At 37.6% G+C, this 22164-nt stretch overlaps 4 protein-coding genes across 8 annotated transcripts; 2 read left to right on the forward strand and 2 right to left on the reverse strand.

Annotated features, from left to right (window-relative positions):
* Positions 1-414: 414 nt before the first annotated feature.
* LOC117933622 (subtilisin-like protease SBT1.7) lies at positions 415-2471 on the forward strand. Its single transcript, XM_034855075.1, has one exon. The coding sequence runs from the start codon at positions 519-521 to the stop codon at positions 2469-2471; it is 1953 nt and encodes a 650-aa protein (XP_034710966.1). The 5' UTR covers positions 415-518.
* A 1091-nt stretch (positions 2472-3562) lies between these two features.
* Positions 3563-12279, reverse strand: LOC117933640. Of its 2 annotated transcripts, XR_004654341.1 has the most exons (5): positions 12024-12279; positions 10785-10900; positions 8183-8860; positions 6701-6830; positions 3563-6546 (listed from the first exon to the last, which is right to left on the reverse strand). XR_004654341.1 is itself a non-coding variant. In XM_034855114.1 (3 exons), exons 1-3 carry the CDS (start codon positions 12132-12134, stop codon positions 8356-8358), a joined length of 732 nt encoding a protein of 243 aa, XP_034711005.1. In that variant the 5' UTR covers positions 12135-12279; the 3' UTR covers positions 7855-8355. The 2 variants fall into 2 exon arrangements, 1 of the variants encoding a protein (XP_034711005.1); XM_034855114.1 differs by lacking the exons at positions 3563-6546; positions 6701-6830 and having other exon boundaries at positions 7855-8860.
* Positions 4374-6455, forward strand: LOC117933611 (subtilisin-like protease SBT1.2). The gene has a single exon (XM_034855067.1). It carries the CDS (start codon positions 4467-4469, stop codon positions 6429-6431), a length of 1965 nt encoding a protein of 654 aa, XP_034710958.1. The 5' UTR covers positions 4374-4466; the 3' UTR covers positions 6432-6455.
* A 393-nt stretch (positions 12280-12672) lies between the features above and the next one.
* Positions 12673-21819, reverse strand: LOC117933626 (YTH domain-containing protein 1). Of its 4 annotated transcripts, XM_034855084.1 has the most exons (10): positions 21690-21813; positions 19653-19758; positions 18985-19214; positions 18594-18845; positions 18431-18507; positions 17960-18344; positions 14738-14794; positions 13229-13284; positions 13048-13141; positions 12673-13011 (listed from the first exon to the last, which is right to left on the reverse strand). In XM_034855084.1, exons 2-9 carry the CDS (start codon positions 19741-19743, stop codon positions 13075-13077), a joined length of 1215 nt encoding a protein of 404 aa, XP_034710975.1. In that variant the 5' UTR covers positions 19744-19758; positions 21690-21813; the 3' UTR covers positions 12673-13011; positions 13048-13074. The 4 variants fall into 4 exon arrangements, 2 of the variants coding, with proteins under 2 accessions (XP_034710975.1, XP_034710992.1); XR_004654339.1 differs by lacking the exons at positions 12673-13011; positions 13048-13141 and adding an exon at positions 14923-15242 and having other exon boundaries at positions 13250-13284; positions 21690-21819; XM_034855101.1 differs by lacking the exon at positions 19653-19758 and having other exon boundaries at positions 12673-13141; positions 21690-21811.
* Positions 21820-22164: the final 345 nt, after the last annotated feature.

Genomic DNA, 22164 nt, shown 5'->3' on the forward strand with positions numbered 1-22164 from the left:
CGCATTAAGACATGACAATTAGCCTGGTCGATTACACCAACGCACACAAACTCTCTCTCTCTCTCTCTCTCTATGCATGTGTGCTATATATGTATTGATCAGGTCGGATTATTAACACAAAGAAAGAGGGGTTCTCGACTTCTTCTACCATTATGGGGAACAAGGGGTGTCAACTGTTCCCAATCATGGTGGCTGTCTTCCTTCTCAGTCTTGGTTTCATGTGTGGTTTCTCTTCTGCAGTTGCTGATCAGGAAACAGAATTGATGAATGAGCTAAGTGAAGCAATACTGGAGGAAGATGTTGCTATTGAGGAAAGTGATCACTTGCAAACCTACATTGTCCATGTTAAGAGGACACACCGCAGAGTCTTCACTAAATCAGATGGTCTGGAGAGCTGGTATGAGTCATTTTTGCCAGTTGCCACTGCAAGCTCGCACAGGAAGCAACGCATAGTTTATTCCTATAGAAATGTGCTTAATGGCTTTGCAGCGAAATTAACAGCTCAAGAAGTTAAAGCCATGGAAGAGAAGGATGGGTTTGTTTCAGCTCGACCGCAAAGAATAGTGCCCTTGCATACAACTCATAGCCCTGGTTTCTTGGGGTTGCACCAAGAGTTAGGTTTCTGGAAAGGATCAAACTACGGCAAGGGGGTTATTATTGGAGTTCTGGACACAGGACTATTCCCTGACCATCCTTCATTTAGCGATGAAGGACTACCACCTCCACCAGCTAAATGGAAAGGAAAGTGTGACTTCAATTGGACGTCCTGCAATAACAAAATCATCGGAGCAAGAAATTTTGATAGCGGAGCAGAGGCTGTTCCACCCATTGATGAAGAAGGCCACGGCACCCACACCGCAAGCACAGCTGCAGGGAATTTTGTGCCAAACGCGGATGCGCTCGGGAATGCCAATGGCACGGCTGTTGGCATGGCACCGCTTGCTCACTTGGCAATTTATAAAGTATGTTCCGAATTTGGTTGCGCGGACACTGACATATTAGCAGCACTTGACACTGCCATAGAGGATGGTGTTGATGTACTTTCCCTCTCCCTGGGTGGAGGCTCTGCTCCTTTTTTCGCAGATTCAATTGCACTAGGTGCTTTTTCTGCTATTCAAAAAGGGATCTTTGTAAGCTGTTCAGCTGGTAATTCAGGCCCACTCAATGGATCTTTATCAAACGAGGCACCCTGGATACTTACCGTCGGTGCAAGCACCATAGACAGAAAGATAATGGCTACAGCGACGCTTGGAAATGGGGAAGAATTTGATGGCGAATCGCTTTTCCAGCCAAGTGATTTCCCTTCAACATTACTACCTCTCGTGTACGCGGGCGCAAATGGTAATGCCTCGTCCGCCATATGCGCTCCAGAATCATTGAAAGATGTAGATGTGGCAGGAAAGGTAGTGGTGTGTGATAGAGGTGGGGGCATAGGACGAATTGCCAAAGGGCAAGAAGTGAAGGATGCTGGTGGTGCTGCCATGATTCTTACCAATGACGAACTCAATGGATTCAGCACCTTAGTCGACGCCCATGTTCTTCCTGCAACACATGTGAGTTATGCAGCGGGTTTGAAGATTAAATCTTACATAAAATCAGAATCAGCACCTACCGCTACAATCGTTTTCAAAGGAACCATCATCGGAGTCCCTACCGCTCCCGAAGTTACTTCATTTTCTTCGAGAGGACCAAGCTTGGAAAGCCCTGGTATCTTGAAACCAGACATTATAGGCCCTGGTGTGAGCATTCTAGCAGCATGGCCCTTCCCTCTGGAGAACGATACAACCTCTAAACCGACATTTAACGTGATCTCAGGCACATCAATGTCGTGCCCCCATCTCAGCGGCATTGCGGCTTTGATCAAAAGTGCCCATCCTGACTGGTCTCCTGCTGCCATTAAGTCTGCAATCATCACTACTGCCGATCTTCACAACCTTGAAAATAAGCCCATCATTGACGAAACACTTCAACCCGCTGACTTGTTTGCCACCGGTGCCGGCCATGTGAACCCATCAGCAGCAAATGATCCAGGCCTCATTTACGACCTGGAACCAGATGACTACATACCCTACTTGTGTGGTTTGGGCTACACTGATGAGGAGGTAGGGTTGATTGTGAACCGAACGCTGAAGTGCTCTGAAGAATCATCCATACCTGAGGCACAATTAAATTATCCTTCATTTTCCATTGCATTGGGGCCTAGTTCTCGGACGTACTCAAGGACGGTCACAAACGTGGGTGCGGCCAATTCATCTTACAGTGTTCAGATTTTGGCACCATCTGGAGTTGAAGTGAGTGTGAACCCTGATAAACTCGAGTTCACGGAGGTGAACCAGAAGATGACATATATGGTGAGCTTTAGCAGGACAAGCGCGGGGGGTGAGGGTGGCAAGCCATTTGCGCAAGGATTTCTGAAATGGGTGTCCGATAGTCATTCTGTCAGAAGCCCAATATCTGTTATGTTTGAATGAGGAGCGGGTGGTGAAGGATGCAGCAACCGAGGATGTGAGAATTGAATTCTTGCATCCAACAAATACTCACATTCTAGATTTCCAACAATGAAGTGAGAAGCAAAATTATTTTACCTTGTCCAGATTGGAATTCATTTATCACCTCATAATTCACGAATTCGTTTACCATGCCCGATAAATCAGTGAGCTGGACTTGGTTCCCATTGCAAACTGAAGCTCGGCTCCATTTGAATCCCTCCAAGATCAATGAATCATTTGAGAGGGTGGGGGGAGGCCATAGTTTTCTCATGCATGCTGCTAAATGGCGGCGGAAGTCAATATATTCCTTCGCTAAATCAAATAATTCAGTTATATTTGGTTAAAAAAAAAAAAGAGAAGGTTAAAAAAATAAATATCTCATAATTATATTATAAAAAAAACAATAAATAAATAAATATAATTAAAAAAAATTTCAAATTATTTAATCTTTATATCAACAAATTAAAACAAATAAAACTAATTTAAAATAGTATATGAAAATAAATTATTAATTTTAAATTTATTTGTCATTATATATATATATTCTTTTCCTTACAATTTATTTTCTCAATTTTTTGACATTAAACCTACCCTATTAACATACACAGGGTCAAAAATAAAATAGCCAACTTTTCCTAGAAAAGACGAAGCTAAACCCGACCACCTCAGTTGAGCATAGATCTGATGTCACATCTCTCTTTTCTTCTCTTAATTATTATTATTATTAGTCGTTCTACAACTCCATGTTCTCATTGACACAGCAGCAGCCTCCTGTCCATCTCCTTCCACGAGTGGAGATGCTGATTTGCTTAGAACTTAGAAGAGCTTTCTTATCAGCTGCGACTAGCTTGTCCTACCTAACACCTCTCGAAGTGGCAGTGGCATAACAATGAGTGAAAGCAATAGGCGCGCAGAAAAAGTATCAAAATCACCACTAAGTCTGCCCCGCATCATCAGATTGAAAAGGGAAAGTAATATGGTATCGGATTAGTGTCTGACAACAGTGATTATTATCTGACATCTATGACTCAATACAGATTTGATGGATTAGGAATCAACATAACACAGCAAAAGACTGAAAAGAGCCAACTATTTCTCGAAGTAGATCCCCACATTACGTCCAAATAGAAATATCAAGTGCAACTACAAGATAGGATGACACATCTTATGTACAAAATATTTAAGAACAAACCTTCCATGTTCCAATATCAGTTTGTATTATAGTCTATATGATGGAAATTCAAAAGCGGAAACACTCTTGGAATTATTGTCTCCTACCTGTTTAACGTTTCTAGCATAATAACTGGAATGAGATTTCTAAAATAACCCTCCCATTTCCCAGCAATGTAGTGAAACTTGATGCAAACGATTGTAACTGGACAAATGTGGCAAGACAAGTTAGACCAAGTCCCCTAAACAAACACTGGCCACAATCCTCAGTTGCCGTCCTTAACAGTTATGGAATCTATTGAAGCTATTGTAGACATTATACTCCAAATAGGTAAGCTAATGTAGGCATTAACGTACACTTAACCCACACTGAGAAACTCTTATGAATATGCCGGCCATTTCTCTCTCCCTCTTCCGTATATATGTACACGAAGCAACCCGTTACAGAAACACAGATCACTGCATCTCTCCACTCTACTTATGAAGAGTGGGTTGCCATTAAACATGGCCATTTTCCGTTTCCTCACTATAGTTTTTATGCTTTACATCTCTCCTGAGATTGCTCAGGGAAATCAATTTTCATCCTCAATTGAAACAACTGAGAAGAGCAAGTTGCAAACTTACATTGTCCACGTTAAGCAGCTGGAAAGGAGCACCACTGCCCAACAAGAGAATCTAGAGAGTTGGCATCGGTCATTTTTGCCAGTGGCCACTGCCACTTCAGACAACCAGGAACGCCTGGTTTATTCATACAAAAATGTGATCAGTGGTTTTGCAGCCAGACTGACGGAGGAAGAAGTCAGAGCTATGGAAAATAAGGACGGGTTCATCTCAGCACGTCCAGAAAAGATGTTGCCTCTACTAACAACGCATTCACCCGATTTCCTAGGGTTGCACCAGGAAATGGGCTTCTGGAAAGAATCAAATTTCGGAAAGGGGGTGATCATTGGAGTATTGGACTCTGGAGTGTTGCCTAGCCATCCTTCATTTAGCGGTGAAGGAATTCCACCTCCACCAGCTAAATGGAAAGGAAGCTGTGAGTTCATGGCATCAGAATGTAACAACAAACTAATTGGTGCAAGGTCTTTCAATGTCGGGGCCAAGGCCACAAAGGGAGTGACAGCTGAGCCACCACTTGATGATGATGGGCATGGTACCCATACGGCAAGCACAGCTGCTGGCGCATTTGTGAAGAATGCTGATGTGCTTGGAAATGCCAAGGGCACGGCAGTTGGGATGGCACCTTACGCTCACTTGGCAATATACAAGGTGTGCTTTGGACCAGATTGCCCAGAAAGTGATGTAATAGCTGGACTTGATGCTGCTGTTGAAGATGGTGTTGACGTGATCTCAATCTCTTTAGGTGATCCTGCAGTTCCATTTTTCCAGGACAATATAGCAGTGGGCTCATTTGCAGCAATGCAAAAGGGAATTTTTGTGAGCTGTTCAGCTGGGAATTCTGGCCCTTTCAACACCACTCTATCTAACGAAGCCCCATGGATTCTCACTGTTGGAGCCAGTTCCATTGATAGAACCATCAAAGCTGCTGCAAAACTTGGAAATGGGGAACAATTTGATGGTGAAACCCTTTTCCAGCCCAGTGACTTCCCAGCAACACAATTGCCTCTCGTTTATGCTGGAATGAATGGTAAACCAGAGTCTGCAGTATGTGGAGAGGGATCCTTGAAAAATATTGATGTCAAGGGGAAGGTAGTGCTGTGTGACAGAGGTGGGGGAATAGCCAGAATTGACAAAGGGACGGAAGTGAAAAATGCTGGTGGTGCTGCCATGATTCTCGTGAACCAAGAAAGTGATGGCTTCAGCACCTTAGCTGATGCCCATGTACTTCCTGCAACACATGTGAGCTACGCTGCAGGACTGAAGATTAAAGCCTATATAAACTCAACCGCAACACCAACAGCAGCAATCTTGTTTAAAGGAACTGTAATTGGCAACCCATTGTCTCCCGCTATTACTTCCTTCTCTTCCAGAGGCCCCAGCTTTGCAAGTCCAGGAATTCTGAAACCAGATATTATTGGGCCTGGGGTGAGCATTCTAGCTGCATGGCCCTTCCCTCTTGACAATAACATAAATTCAAAATCCACATTCAACATAATCTCTGGCACATCAATGTCCTGCCCTCATCTTAGTGGCATTGCAGCTTTGCTCAAGAGCTCTCATCCGGATTGGTCACCAGCTGCCATTAAATCTGCCATAATGACTACCGCTGATCTACTAAACGTTGGGGGAAAACCCATTCTCGATGAAAGACTTCTTCCTGCAGACATATTTGCTACTGGCGCAGGTCATGTTAACCCATCAAGAGCAAATGATCCAGGCTTGGTTTATGATATCGAACCTGATGACTATATACCTTATTTATGTGGCCTGGGCTACACAGATACTGAAGTTGGGATCCTTGCACATCGATCCATCAAATGCTCAGAAGAATCAAGCATTCCTGAAGGAGAGCTAAACTACCCTTCATTTTCTGTTGCACTGGGACCACCTCAGACTTTGACACGGACTGTGACAAATGTTGGTGAGGCCTATTCATCTTACACCGTAACGGCGATTGTACCACAAGGAGTTGATGTGAGTGTCAATCCTGATAAGCTTTACTTCTCTAAGGTGAACCAGAAGCTGACGTATTCAGTGACATTCAGCCACAATAGCTCCAGCGGGAAAAGCAGCAAATTTGCTCAAGGATATCTCAAATGGGTTTCTGGCAAACACTCTGTTGGGAGTCCAATCTCCATTATGTTCAAGTGAGGAGTGGATTAATGAGAATGCAGAAGACGAGCAGAAATCCTTGCTTACATGATCAGTTAATCTGCGATGCCTCCTTTATCTCATTATCTTCATTTACAGACCGAATTGTCTGAACCTGATTATCAGGAGAATCTAAACTGTTGCTTTCAAGTAAACAGAATGAAGAATGGAGAGAACTTCTCAATACATTAGTTACCAGAGATGAGTAAATAGATCAATAGAAAGAAAAATTAAGAAATCATTAATAGAGATCTAAAAATAAGAATTACCAGGCAAAAGCGTAGAAAGAAATAAGCCAAAGAGACAACGGGAGATGGAGAAAACGAAGGACTGAACTTTCCATGAGGTAAGATGGCTCACTTAAAAACACAAAGATTGTTACATGACATCATCGACCTCCTGCAAAATGATACCCAAGCATCACCTGAACTATTCCCTATCTGCTGAATCTTAAACTTGCATGAATTACAAGATAGTTTTCTACATTATAGGAACAGCAGGGCATGGATCCACCATGTAACAATTTCACTGTCCATCCATTATTGACCATGGTAAATACCACAAGTGCACAGCAGTAATTTAGTAGTCCCAGTGGAAGAAGACAGATAGTTCAGAACACTCCCTTTTCACCAAAATGACTCAGTAGTTCTTCCGTCTAGATTCACATGTTCAAAAACCACCCTTTGAAGACTTGGAAGAGAAGTAGAAAGAAAGTTTCCAAAAAGATCCAACCCATAATTTCGGACACAAATGAGGAAATCATTTCCTCTTGGAATTGTTAATTAAGATTTGAGTAGATGTTTATTTCACCAAGAGTAGTTTAATGAACTTATGTAATTTTACAAATTATTATCAGAATTCATTAAGAGTTTGACAGCCTTTCTCCGAAGTGTGATTACTTAGGAAACCAAAACACAATTCCCTAGGAACCTGGGTGTTATTGCCTAGAATTTCCCATTTTTCAGCCATCAGTAACACATTTACCTTATCATTCTTTTTTGGATAGGCAACCCATTCAACATATCATCCTAGTAAAGAAGATTCTGAAGTGCATGGAATTCAACAAACTTGCATCGAGAGGATGCCTGCTTGTAACAGAAGGAAGTTGTGCCAGAGTAGCTTCAATGCATCTTTGTATTTAATGATCTAGCATGCTACAAACAGATTTTCTCCTTTATATAAATCAATCATATAGTCCCAAAAGATAAATGACAAAAACAAAATTGAATAGAAACAGCTTTGTTAAATTAAAGATTAGGCTGGAGGTATACAAGTTTAATAGATTGTTATTAAACATTAAGGAATCTTTTCCAGATAAAAAATATTATGGGCATATTGCTCAATAAAGTTGAATAGAAAAAAACATCCTGCAAGTAAGATAAGCGTTATTGGGTCAATATGACCAAAGCTTTACCAATAAATCTCAAAATATGGTACCTCATGTTGAAAAGCTTCCTCATTCAAACCTCCGCATTACTTAGTAGCATAAGTTACAGATGAGACTAGACATTTTAACATTTTTAACTTCATAGATTAAGGGAGAAAAAAGGGTTTCCACATCGTACAACAGCTCCCATGGATTTTATAATCACACAAATAAACCTTGATTAAAAAATTTTGGTAACAACTGTACCACAGCCTAACATGATTCTCATCCTCTCACAACTCAGGTTAAACCATATGAAAAATCAGGTATGAATGGATCTCAGAGCATAAAAAACGAATATCAATAATATTTTCCAGCTTCTAACCTTCAATGATGGGGTATATAGAGACCATTGCTAGTTGCAAAGATTCAGTATGAACTTCTAGGATGAACAAGGAAATGTGGTGGCAGTAATTATATGGATGAATCCTTCATTCTAGAGCCTTTAACAAATGCACCGGCGCATGATAGCAGTGACAAAACAAACTGCAAGACAACTCAACCAAATCCTGGAGGCACATCAGGGTCCTCATCGCTACCATCACATGGCTGACTGTTCTCCATAGCTGCAGAAAATCCAGGTGGCACACCATGATCAACATCATGTGGCTCCAAAACTTCCAGTGGGTGGTTGGACCCTTCCTTGTGTTCTTCAGTGGGTCCCCTTTCAGAAGGCATAGGCTGCTGCTGCTCCCCTTTTTCCTCCCCATGGCTGTTGCTCTGATGAGTGTTATTCATAGAGAAACCTGGTGGTTCATTCAGCTCATTATCAGACATTGGATCATTGATTTCACTGGCTGGGGCTTTCTGGAAACTGTTATTGCCAGTTCCATTTTGAAATTGTGCTAAGATATTGGGAGACGAAGAATTGCCCTCTTCATTCCCTTTCGGATTCACTAATTTATTGTAGACAGATTGTACTGTTTTGGTAATTTCACTTTTTCCATCATCTGATCTGATTATTTCCCACAGACTATCAGATATGTGGTTCATTGCCTCTGTTCTAGGGATCACAAACACAATAATTAGAAATGAAGCTTACATGCATGACAAGTTCCAGTTGTTGATAAAGGAACAAGTTGAACTGCATAATATGAAAAAAAAAAAAAAAAAAATTCAGAGTTGCATATATTAGGGGAGAGACAGATTGTTGATCAATCATCATTAAACACATTCACATGATTTCATCACCATAACTCAATAATAACAACCAAATGAACAAACTTTCAAAACTTGGTCAATTTTGATAGAGAAATTTAGAAGGAAAATTACAATGCTAACAAAACTCAATTCAATTAAATAATTAAATTGTCCAAAATTCCCAAAATTACAGTTAAAAATGCACTATTGGACACACCCATTTTCTTTCCGGTTTCACAATTGGCCCAAATAATCTCAAGTTCTATATTTATTCTTTTTAGAATTTGTCTCAGATTCACACTTGCCACAATCTCTGAATAGAGACTTTTCTAAAAAATAAAATAAATAAATAATAGAAAACTTGGGAGGTTTTCTACTATTGTTTAGTTTCTATTTCACTAGAATTCCTTTTTGAACTTTTCCTATAGAATTCTTAACTCGAATGAGTTTACAATACATATATACATGAAGCCAGGTATTGAAGGAAAATACCTAGTGATAGGCCATGCTTGGAACTGTTCTTGAAAAAAAATTTCTCTTCTTTTGAACAAAAACAGTTTACTAACTCAGAAAACATGTTTCACAATCATATAACAAAAAACAGTTTTTTGTGAATTTCTTTTGAAAATAAGTTGGTTTTTTAGACCAAATTTGAGGTGTTTGCAATCGCTTTTTGCATAATATTTTAAGTAACAATTGAAAATATGGAGAATACTTTAGGAGCTTTTATACTGTTTTTTTTTTTTTTCGATAAGTAAACACATATATTAGCAAAAGGCAAAACGCCGCATAGCATACAGGGAGTATACGAGGCGACGAAGGCCTCACAACAAAAAAACAAAAGGAACAAAAAACCCACCGACCCTTAGCTTTTATACTGTTTATAAGTGTACAGTACCTTTATGAAGAATAAATCAAGAAAACTATTTTTCAAATTTGAGCTCTCAAATAAATTTTGTTCCTGAAAACATAATTGCTTTGAAGGACCGTTCTCAAAACCTATTTTTTTAGAACTGTTTTTTCTCAAAACCTATTTTTTAGAACTGTTTTCAAAAACATTGTTAAACAGGTTCTATCCCTGGTTGGAAACTATTCTTGAAAGCAATATTCTTTCCTTTAGAACATAAGAGAGTTTTCTAACTCCGAAAACACATTTGACAAACTTTAGAAATAAAACAGTTTTTGAGATTTTTTTTCTGAAAACAAGTTGTTTTCTAGAACAAATTTAAGGTATCTTCAACTTGTACATTAGTGTAGAGTAGCTTCATGGAAAATAAGTTGAGAAAACTGTTTTTCATATATGAGTTCCCAAACAGAATTTTCCTCCTAAAACCACTTAAGATTTGTTTTTAAGTCTCAAGAATTGTTTTTGAGAATTGCTTTCGAAAATGTTGTCAAATAGAACCATAATTATAGGGAGTATCCAGCAAGGTAAGGACACGTAGGTTTGTTTTGCATCTTGGGTTTGATATTGTAAGTGAGGATACTGGTTTAACATCTTACACTAGCCATGGTTTGCCAAATGTTCAATTATTATTTGCTTATGTTTGATCACTTAATTGGCACCTTGGTCTGGTTACCAGAGGCAAACCACAGGAGCCACAATCACAAGATTCAGGGATGCCAAACCTAACTAAGTAACTGGGTCTGTGCAGGGCACATGGAAACATTCCATAGTAAAAGCATACCCATTTATATAAAAGGCTGGGGATGAAAAATTATAAATACACCAAAAACATCCCCAGCGAAAACAAACAAAAATTCTAGGGAAAAAAAAAAAAACTTACTGGATCTCTTTGTAAATGGCATCACAAAATTGCCTGGGTTTCAGATTTTCATTGCCTGCATGATTAAGTGCTTCTGACTGCTTCACCATTGAAATAATGCTGTTACGCAACTCTTCCTGCAGTAAATCATGGCATTGCATTGCTCAAAATAATTGGCTTGTGTATTTGGAAACCAAAAAAAAAAAAGATGCAGGGCCTACTACTCACCCATAAGAAGGAAATTTATGAATGAATCAAATTAGAGTCAGATGCATTTTAAGTTTATTTTATTAGAAAACACTCTTTTGAGAAGCATTGAAGAAGATAAGAGAATGGGAGAGAGAAGATATATATCCAACCACAAAGACAACTCCTAAGTTAGAAACCTATTCTTATTCTACTTTTTTCCTGGCTCAAATTTTTAATAAATAATTTCAAAGAAAAAATCAAGAAAAAGAAAAGCTTTGCTAGGGAGGGGCTGAAATTACAACTCACAAATCAAAGGATGGGAAACATGGACAACTTAAAAACCAACTTTAAGTTGTGTTTTATATAATTAAAACTAATAATAATAAGAGCCCTATAAATTTTATTGTGCACAAAACGTATAAAGTGTTACAATGGTTTGCATACCTCCAGCTAAGTTTTTTTTTATTCAATTTGGAAGAAAGGACTCTAAAATGAACAGATTGCATTAAAAAATCTTGCTTCAGATTGTCCTTTCAAATCCAAAGATTGAATTTTTATCAGCAATGATGGATTAAAACAAATGGACAAGAATTTAACCATCTACATTGAGAGATAACTCCTTTTATGCTCTATTTTCCCAAATGACAAAAAGTTGCAGGTCTCTATTACACAGCAATGCATACAAGAACAATACTTTTAAAGAGATTTAAAAACCCATAAACTTATCTACTGCGAGGTAACAAGATGGAGCCCAAAGCCCACACCTTTTTCAGTCGATTCCAGAGAGGCACAAAGAATGATGCATCAAAATCTCAAAACTGCAACAAAAATCTAATTGGGTTGATGCATTGGACCTTGAATCCCCAAATCCAAACCCATTCTCCGAAAATCAAAATAGGAGTTATTTGAAATTCATGCAATCAAACCCTAAACTTTTCGATATTGAATCGACGAAACAACAAAAGCAACAACTTAGATAGCAAAGCAAGATTAGAGGAAAAAGAAAACATATGAAAGAGAGGCCCAGAAAAGAGAATTGAAGAAAGAATAAGACGGGGAAAGGGGGTTTACTTTGTCCTTGAGCTTGCGAATGATCATGAGACGGAGTCTATCAAAGTCGCCATCGTCCTTGAGCTTTTGAACAACGTCTTCCTTTCTGATATTGCCTTGGCTTCCCATCATCCAATCAGAGCATATTAGGGTTAGGGTCTCTTCGTCTCCGTCCTTGCTGTGAAAATTAAAGTAAAATTACTAGAATATACATAGCGTCAACGCTTAGGACTCGTATGGTTTGGGTGTGTCTATGGTGTATGGACGGCTGATCAGGATTCTTTTATTTATGTTGAATAACACGGAAAATTTTAAATAAACTATTCTTAAGGGTCCGCTTCGCTATCCTATCCCATAATCCGCTACCAATCAGACCATTTAGTCCTTGTGATTTTATACCTTCATTGAATTTCATTCTTTGTTACACTCAATTTTCAATTGGATTAATATATATTCCTTGGTTTTTATATCTCATGATGGGTCCATATGTCATCTCTTAATTGGTCGGAATGATAATTATTTGTAACAGAAAAACATTCTTCAATACTTTGTTACACTGTTATCAAGAACACGGTATGGTGGCCATATTCTTGTGAATACAATCGCATGATTCTTTTGAGATTCATATCCATCTCAATTAGCACTTTGTTCATAAATTAGAGAAAGAAACTGGATAATTTTTACATCTTCATATTCTATCAACTGTAATTGGTTTCTATGCCCATACAATATCTAGGCATTCAAATGGCCTAACTCTGGCTCCGTTACTTTATATGAAGTTTTATCTTCTCATCCCTAGAGTCCAAAAGGAAGGAAAAAGATGGGTCGGGTTGGGGCGGTGTTACCCATTCAATTTCTGTACAAGTTGGTTCCCACCCCAAAACAAGTTTTCTTCTTCTGTGATGAAATCATAAAAATCATAGCATAAAGATTTATACAACACAAAAGTAATAAGAATCCTGATTCTACAGATCACAACAAAGTAACTTCTCCGAAATTTGCCCCAGCGCCACCAAATCATCCTACTTATCCATCTCCAACACAGAAGCAAGCCTGGTCTGCTGAAATGCAGTCATTTGGAGGATGAATGATGAGTCCTTTTCCGTGAGTGGCACCGATCGGCAACAGGACGGGAGTAACTGTATAAACATTTATATGTTCCTCAAGTTAAATAATTGGACCTTGACACTATGTTTCAAGCATTCAACAACAAACTTGAGACTTACGAATCGCTGTGCTCTTTATTTGTTGATTCCTGTATTTTCCGCAATGGTCCAGCTGCCTGTCAAGAATTATTTTTAACATGGCTCAGTTTGGGGCCATACATTTCACATAGAAACTAAATGTGGCAAAAATCTAAAATATGTAAAACCAAGCTTTGGCCTAGACTCACCTGGACACAGTCATGAGAAAGCTTGCTTGGGACTTTTACTATTTTGCCAAACGAATTATTTTTGAAGGGGAAAAACTGTTGGAGCATGTTTGGTGCATAGGAACAAGAATGGGAGTAGGAATAGGAATGGAGGTGAATCATAATATAATGTGAAAGAGAGAAATCAAAACCCTTGTAAGAGCAGGTTTTAGTTTTAATGACAATGATTTTTTATTCCTATTCCTATTTCTAATAAGTAATCCAAATGTGATAATGAATGGGAAAGTGGAATGAATTTCCAATTCCCTATTTCAGGGTACTAAACACACCCTTGTTGTCAAACATAGGCCTACATCCTTTCCAAAGTTGGATCATTAAATATACCACCAGTTTTCCAGGACATAAAAGTGATCTTGTAGGACCCCAGACATTGCTCATGGTTTTTTTGTAATTTCACCTGAACAGTTCCACACATGCATTCTGGACCCATTGGTTAATCAATCCTCCATAGTCCTGCAGTTGGTTTGTAGAGGATATGCTCCATGTTCTATCTAAATCTTTTGTATACAGATTCTTAATCTACTATCTAAGGTCCTGTGGTTGGAACTGTGGTTGGGCCTACGGGATGAGATTCCCATCCCATAATATCTTCTTGAGTTTGTGTAATAAAATGGTCAAAGATTTTTCCCTTTTTCTTTTCACAATCATACCAAGCACCCACCACAATACCACCCCCCCACCTCCACGGTTAGTTGATGAGCAAGCCAACCAAGCACTTCAATATTTTAACATTTGATTTTCTAACCCCCAGTACATTGGCCATATCTGAACATTTCCCTCTCCCCTATCTCTACCATTCATAGATATATTTGCTTGGATGCACAAAAAACCATTTAAAACAAAAGGAAAATCAAAAATAGAAAAAATAAATACATCAATAAAGGGGAGAGAAGAAACACCAGTTTTCTAGTATAGGATTTGGTTGAAGAGTCCACAGTGATGAATCATGTAATCTAGATGCAGCAATTAAATATAATATGTTAACAGAGTTTTCAGCTTCACCCAGCATACAGCATCAATGCAACACAACATCAGCGTGGAACATGTGGCTCAACAAGACATCAGCATGTTGACATTGTGGGTCAACATGCAAGTGTTATGGGTATGGGATCCTTGTCCTATTTTATTCTGCTAGCATTAGTATATTTAGAGATGACGAGTGAAAGCAAATGGTTTTCTCTATAGAGGATTTTTGACTAATCAAGCTCTTGTATCCTAAAATTTGAAAGTGTGGTCCCCATATATTATATAACATGATACACACAAATAAACAAGTAGGATAAGGTTAAAGATGTATACTAACAGGTTGGGATAACTTTTTGTTGCTTCTGCTATGAGCCTCTAGGTATTCTTCATATGACTGCAACAATAAATCAAAAGGAAAGCCATTTATCAGAAAAGATAAGAAAAACAGGCAAAAGCTATCACTGTTATTTTCAAATGAAAGGGGAAGAAGGGGGAGTAAAAAAGAGAAAATGAGGCCATTACTTTCTTACAATATTGAGATTCAAGAATGAAACCACAGATCAATGAAAGCTTCCCTTGACAGAACTTTCATGAAACAACAAATATACAAATTAAGAATGCAAGAAATATGATTATAATTTTATTTTATTTTTTTTTTGATAGGCAATCAAGAATATATATATTAATAAAGAAAGCATCTAAAAAAGGTGCATCAAGAAATATGATTATAATTGAAAGGGGAGGAGGGGGGAGGAAAAAAGAAAAAACGAGGCCATTCCTTTCTCACAATATTGAGATTCAAGAATGAAACCACAGATCAATGAAAGCTTCCCTTGACAGAACTTTCATGCAACAACAAATATACATAAGCATGTAAGAAATATGATTATAATATTTTTTGATAGGCAAACAAGAATATATATTAATAAAGAAAGTGTCTAAAAGAAACGCATCAAGGTACACATGATGTACACAGTTAGCACCAAAGAGGCAAGCAAAAAGGAATAAGGAAAACAAAAAATAACCTCCCCCTCCTTACTTCAAACTCAACCAATCTACAAAGCCTATCATTGACATAGAATGATTGCCTATGTACACTCTAACCCAATCCAAGAAGATACACATAATTGCTTGATCCGACTCTTACACACCTTCAAAAGACTCCTATTTCTTCCTTCCATAACAGCCAAAATGTGCAAAGGAAGCAGCCCTCCAAACTTTCTTCCTCTTCTTCCCCACAAATGGATCATGTCAACTTAAAAAATTGTCTTTCACAAAGGAAAGCATCATCAGCCTACTCCAAAAAGAGAAAAAAACCAATTGCCATAGGATTTTCGCAATGGAGAAGTGAAGCAAATTATCAACTGACTCTTCACCCCCTTTACATATGTTATATTCGAAATACTCTAGCCCCTCCTTCTAAGCTGATCAAGAATTAAAATTCTTCCCCAAATAGATTTCAAGTAAAGAAACTCACCTTTGTTGACATCCAAAGGTCTCATACTATGCTTATGGGAAAAGGCTCACTTCTTTCCTAGGGTAAGGATGTGCAGAAGGATTTGACAAAGGACTTGCAGGTCTTAGTTTTCTTCCAACCAAATTTTTCATCCTCGTCCCTTCTAACTAAGATTGATTGCAGTCTCCAAAAAAAGACATTCACTTCTTTTGATTCCCAATCGTGGAACCGTCTATGACACAAAGGACTCCACCAACCCCCCTCCCTAATCTGTTCCCGCATTCTACTATCCAAGAGTCTTAATCAACAACTATAGAAAATAACACCAAAACAAGACTTTTCCAAAGAATTTTCACCGCACCATCTGTCTTTGAAGAATTTTATCTTTCTGCCATTACCCACAATGAAGCAAGTTATACTTTTGAAGACTACCCACCTGTTTCTGATAGCCTTCCACAAACCGCACCCCACAATCATTCTTCACTGCCCTCGAGCACCAACACCCATTCTTCAATTCTCCTAGATTCTTTTGTTCTCTTTTACCTGGGAAATACTTTGGTTTAATTGATTTACTTTCTTTTGTTGCCACTAACAAGAGGGTAAGCATACGGTGAGAAAACCAAGTAAATTTGAAATCCTTAACATAATTATGTTAATTACCAGGGGACAGTAGAACTGATTCAATACCTAGTCAGTTACATATTAACATGTAATGTTTCCTTGCACCTGCCAAACACATAATCACATCCAACGCTCACATCCAAGCCCATGTGATATAGGAAAAAACCAAGTGCATAAAAAGAATTTGAATTAATAAGCAAAATTCTTGGCTAGATGGGAAAAAATGCACTCAATTAATTGAAACAAAACGGAGGCTGAAAATGTTCTGCCGCCCACAAACACAACCAAATCCAATCCCCAACCACCAAAAACTCAAATAGATAAATTTACCTATATAAGTTTCTCAAGGCTAGACGTCCAATGACCTAACAAGATTTTAGACCAATTCTTTTTCATTTTTGTTTTTTTTTATAGGTAAAAGGATATTGTATTAAATATATATATATATATATATATATATATACACGATGTATATAAAATAACAAAAACCAGATGGGGCGAATACACAAAAATAAGCAACCGCACCCTATGGTGAACTAATCCAATCCACCAAATCTACAAGATTTTAGCCCAATTCATCAACTGTAGTTATTAATTCCTGTCACATACTCCAGAACTGGCCAAGTAACTCATCTTGGAAACTTCATCAACCGTCGCATAGTTTGGAAACAACTTTCATCCAAAACCCAAGATGACATTTACATTTCTCATCTGGCCACGTCACCTGAAGAAAGAAATCGCAAGGCTTACGAGGAATTTAACCCTACCTGCAGTGAACATGAGGTAACCAGATAGAAGACAAGAAGATATAATAGAGCTTAAGCTCAAACGTTGATGTCTCATAGAGAAGTAATATTTTGGATTGCAGTTACCATCTAACCCATTAATAAAGTTTCCAGGGGTTGGTACCAACAATGTAGACTTGCATCCCACCTTCTGCTTGTGTGGCTCAGTTTTAGTTTGGAAACCAAACACCACCACCCCGCCAACAGGCAAAACACCACCACCACCCAATAAAACATAAATAAATAAGAAAATAATATCAACTTTACGAGTTGTGTAATTTTCATTAAACTGTTTAAAAAACTTATTGACAACATCAATAACCCATGACATCTAAAGAAACAAAACTCCAAGGAACGAAAAGCTTCCACAGCAAAACAGGTCCATGGCTAATTATGATACTAGAAAAATAGATAAATATAGAGTGAGAAGCAGTCCAAATTAATTATCAGATATAAATGACTACAAGATAATATTTTGAGCACAACAACACTTACCTTCAAATACCATATATCTTTTCTAAAGTGCATGGATTTAATGCATAACGACCATCAATAATCCAATTTATCATTGATATAAAATGTCCAATTATTTTTCTACACAGCACAACTTAGATTCACTCCTTTCCTTATTAATGAGAAAGCAGTGGATATATTTTGCATTGGTTAGAACATAGAAGCTAAGATAGGATGTCAATACCATTTCAAGAATATCATCCTCAGTCAGTGTACTAGCAAGAGGGCTTCTCTCAGCTGACATATTCCAAACATCAAAACCAGAAGACATATCATGATCCACTTGTACACTAGTGAAGTTACCACTAATCCGAGGATGTTTCACCCTTGTAACTTTCGATGGCCCAGAAGAGATAGGCAAATTTTCAGGAAGAAATGGTCCGGTCGATCTCTGGTGTGCTAAATGGAATCTATTTGCTTCAGCTTTATGTTGGTAGAGCAAGGAAGGATAAAGCATGGGTGTCCATGTCATATGCATTGAAGACAGGTTATACTCTTCACCTGGTAAAGAACATGAAGGCTCCATAAAAGGCCTTCTTGGAGGAAGATCATCACCAGAAAAGTCATTCCTGCATAAACTCAGATCGATTGACATGGCTGTTAAATCTGGATTTGACAGTTTCCATAACCCTACAACTTTAAGAATAAACCATACTTTCTTAGATTGTCACCCACATCAGTCTTTCCATCAAGGAGCTCACAAAGAGCTTCTCCAATTTCTTGAGATAACTCCTGGAATAACCACAATCATATTCAAACCTTATAGTCCTCTACAAGAGCAAATGCAAGAAAGAAAGAACACTAAAATTAAATTAAACCTGGCAGTCCCTGCTGATCTTGACAGGTTTGTAGTCATTCAGTGGATTCTTGAGATGCAGCGTTTTTTGGAAAGGCAAATCATGTAATCGCAGCCATTTGACCTTAAAACTGCGTCCCCAAGGATTATTTCCACCACTTCCTTGACTCCATACATTGTCCCGTCTCCATCCAACAGAAGACATCATTTGGGCATACCCTTGGAAGAAACCACTCATGTTGACACTGAATATTAGAATCACTTTACCAGAATTCTGCAAGAATGCACAAGAAACCACTCATGTTGACACAAAATATTGGAATTACTCACAAGAATTCTGCAAGCACACACATATTTATAAAGCATGAAGATTGAGAAAACAGTACAGGACTTTATACTAAGAGGTATCTTACATGAAAAGCTTCTTCCAAAATTGGTTCATTCATGACTTGAGTAGCCCAAATTCCTTTCTCCATCGATAATTGGATATTATGATGGTTCAAACTCTTAATGATGAAATATCTTGTACTATACAATTTACCCTTTTTATTTGCACTTGAATTTAGCATTCCAGTGTGAGAATGCCGCTGTTCTTCGGGCCCAGATGGATAGCCATCCTCATTTGCTTTGTAGCTTGAGCTTTCTAACAAGACAATTCCATATTATTCATATTACTACATACTTTATGAGAAAAATTCAATAAGAAAGTATTATTGCTTTATTTCGAGAAGTTAGGATAAACAAATGAACAAGCATAAAACATTAATCCCTACTGGTTTCAAATATTATATAAAAGTCCACTTTTGGGTTTCTTTCCTACTTGATAAAATAAAAGAAGCAAGAGATAGATAAATAAGAAAACATTGAGAGATATGCTTATTAGGGTTGCCTCACTTGTTCTGATATATTAGACACTTTTTATAGCTAGAAATTCCAGAATCTCCATAAGCCTATAAAGCTCTCAAAAAAATGGGACAGCTTGTACTCTCAATACAGCATATTGTCAACATAAAAACCTACTTAACTACAAAAGAATGATAATCATCTAGAAAACTAAAATAAATTTCACATGGTTTACTACCTGGATCATCAAAATTCCCCATATCATGTTTCCAATCAGTCACTGATGAATCAACTACAGATGCATTTTCCTTTGCAGTATCGGAAGACATGTTCTTTTGAACCTCCTATGTCACAATCATAGCAGAGGAAAGCAAGTGTAAAACAAAGATACAAACTATTGCAGCACAAATCTAGTGCAGATAAAGAAACACGGAAAAAAGAAAGAAACTAGTATAATTATAGAACTGAAATGGATCATCTGCAATTTCAAGCACTATTACCAAATGCCAAAGAACAATTGCCAGAACCAAAAGATAAACAAGCAACACTGAGAATGAAAAATAGGTTAAAGCAAAATAGTAAAAGCAGGATTTCACTTTTCATAACTTAATAGCCAAGTTTCAGTATCATATGTGAACATTGAAAGTTCTTTCTGGACTGCCAACTCACATTTGTTATAGCCTATATTAGTAAATTGAGAGCCACTTAACAGTGCTTGTATTAATGCTACCACAAGGGTATCCAACAGAAACATTACATATGTTTGCAAATGTTGTAGAAGCATTGAATTCCTTATAGAAAACATGGAGCCTAGAAGCAGGAGCAAGTCCATACTCTATTGTTGAACCTTTTTATGGAAAAAGTTAAACCTTGAACAAAGAGAGTGGCTACTAGCAAGCCAGCAATTTAAAGGTAACATTTATGATTTTATTCTTCAATTACAGGTCAAAAACACACATCTCTTTTGCATCATGAACTTAGGTGCCAAGCGAAAAAATATTTTTCTGGAATTACATCGTGCACCTTACATCTCTCATGCCATTTCAAAAAGATACCAAAGCATACACTGAAGTGTTGAATCAGTGTGATACAAGAAACTTAGCTGGTTTGATATTTAGATGACAGCAATTACCTATACGCAGAATATCTTACTGTCAAAATATCACTGGAGAATGCAAGACAGCCTCAGATCGATACAGTTTCTAGAACCAAGTAGGAAAGTATCATAATTTCCATTTTCGGCAACAATTCCTCCATTCTTTCAAGTAACAACATTTTCATTTGTAGATAGAAAGTTCAGAGACTTGAAAAGCAGAATTTACGACATCTATAGCGTATTGATTAGACTGTGTCAGTCTAGGTCGTTAGCATTGATTGCAAATCAAAATTGAACGCGGTAAAGCACTCAACCCTAACCCAACCAGTCACCAAGTATTTATATTTCCCATGAAGTGGGATAAGCTTTGTTTATAAGGCTCCCCCACACACCATTTGACCGCTGAAAAGCTCTTTCTGGAGGTAAAAAGAGGTCTACAATGTATTTAGTTACAACTGGAGGCCTAAAAAATTCTTGTCAGTAAACCTAAAAAAAGGAAAAAAAAAAAAAAAAAGTTCTTGTCAGTAAGTAGGGGTGAGATCTTAAAATGAAAAAAAAAAAAACATAAACAAAAATTCAGAAGGATATTTTAGAATTTAAAATATTTTTAAAAGCATTTTATTTACAGAAAATGCCCCCAAGACCTTCACTAGAAAATACATTATACCAAGAAATGGGCCCAAGGAAAAAAAAAAACAACCAAAGCGGACAGAAGAACCACTTCCACTGATTTCTAACCAACTCCTTTAACTTTGTTAATCAAGCTTCTTATCCACAAACCTGTACATCTTTCACAAACACACCATTGAACCGACTTTTGCTGTATGGACCATTCAACTCAAACCACAAACCATCACAGCCGACTCCAAATCCAGGCCTCCCATCGATCACTCAACGTTCAAAATTAAAAAGCCCACGCTTGGCTGCCAAGAACATATAGGGAAAATACAGAACCGAAAGTTCCGAACCTTTGAATTAAACTCAGCTGGCTAGAGACTTCCAATGTCCCCATTCACAAAACAACAAGCAAATTCCATTTCCTCCTATTTTCCAATGTTTTCTCAGTAACCAAGCATAACATTTAAAAAACAAAACAATGAGAAACCAAGGCGAATTTAACAACTATGATTAGAGAAAAGTAAGATCCCATGAAATTGAAATGAGAATGAAAGCAAATACCTCTAGAGAGAGGAAGACAAAGAAGAAGAGGGTGAGAGTGGTGATGGCGATAATCTTCTGGAAGACTGGAACCACTCCCGAGCCCTAGCTTTTGTTTTCCGCTTCACGAGTCCCAGCTTCCTAGAAGTACTTCTATATTAGATTCTGCACATTTCACAACTGTTTCTGGCCCCCTTTTTTTTTTTTTTTCCTTCTTTTTTTCATTTTTAAGGTTTTTCGATTAAACGCTTATATGAATTTCTATTATAATTTCCAAGGTTAATTTCTTCATTCACCAACATTCCTCATGCTTTTTAGTTTTTATTAATTTAAAATTTCATCAAATATTTTTCCCTGACTAAATATACTTAATTTCTATTAATTAAAAATGTTATCAAATACATTTCATCTTTTTCTCATTTGTTATTTTCATTCATCTTCATTCTAATTTAAAATAAGAAAAATATTTAAAGAAATTTCAAATTAATAAAAGATA

The sequence above is a fragment of the Vitis riparia genome, chromosome 2 (assembly GCF_004353265.1).
Source record: "Vitis riparia cultivar Riparia Gloire de Montpellier isolate 1030 chromosome 2, EGFV_Vit.rip_1.0, whole genome shotgun sequence".
NCBI lineage: Eukaryota > Viridiplantae > Streptophyta > Magnoliopsida > Vitales > Vitaceae > Vitis > Vitis riparia.

Excerpts from the sequence above, each read along its gene's own strand:
- LOC117933622 (XM_034855075.1), top strand. The coding sequence starts at position 519 with ATGGAAGAGAAGGATGGGTTTGTTTCAGCTCGACCGCAAAGAATAGTG.
- LOC117933611 (XM_034855067.1), top strand. The coding sequence starts at position 4,467 with ATGGAAAATAAGGACGGGTTCATCTCAGCACGTCCAGAAAAGATGTTG.
- LOC117933640 (XM_034855114.1), bottom strand. The coding sequence starts at position 12,134 with ATGATGGGAAGCCAAGGCAATATCAGAAAGGAAGACGTTGTTCAAAAG. Across the intron at positions 10,901-12,023 it reads TTCGCAAGCTCAAGGACAAA|GAAGAGTTGCGTAACAGCAT; the intron begins GTAAACCCCCTT and ends GATTTACTGCAG. Across the intron at positions 8,861-10,784 it reads GCCATTTACAAAGAGATCCA|AACAGAGGCAATGAACCACA; the intron begins GTAAGTTTTTTT and ends TGTGATCCCTAG.
- LOC117933626 (XM_034855084.1), bottom strand. The coding sequence starts at position 19,743 with ATGTCTTCCGATACTGCAAAGGAAAATGCATCTGTAGTTGATTCATCA. Across the intron at positions 14,795-17,959 it reads AGGATGATATTCTTGAAATG|TCATATGAAGAATACCTAGA; the intron begins GTATTGACATCC and ends TTATTGTTGCAG. Across the intron at positions 13,285-14,737 it reads ACAAAAAGTTATCCCAACCT|GCAGCTGGACCATTGCGGAA; the intron begins GTTAGTATACAT and ends AATTCTTGACAG.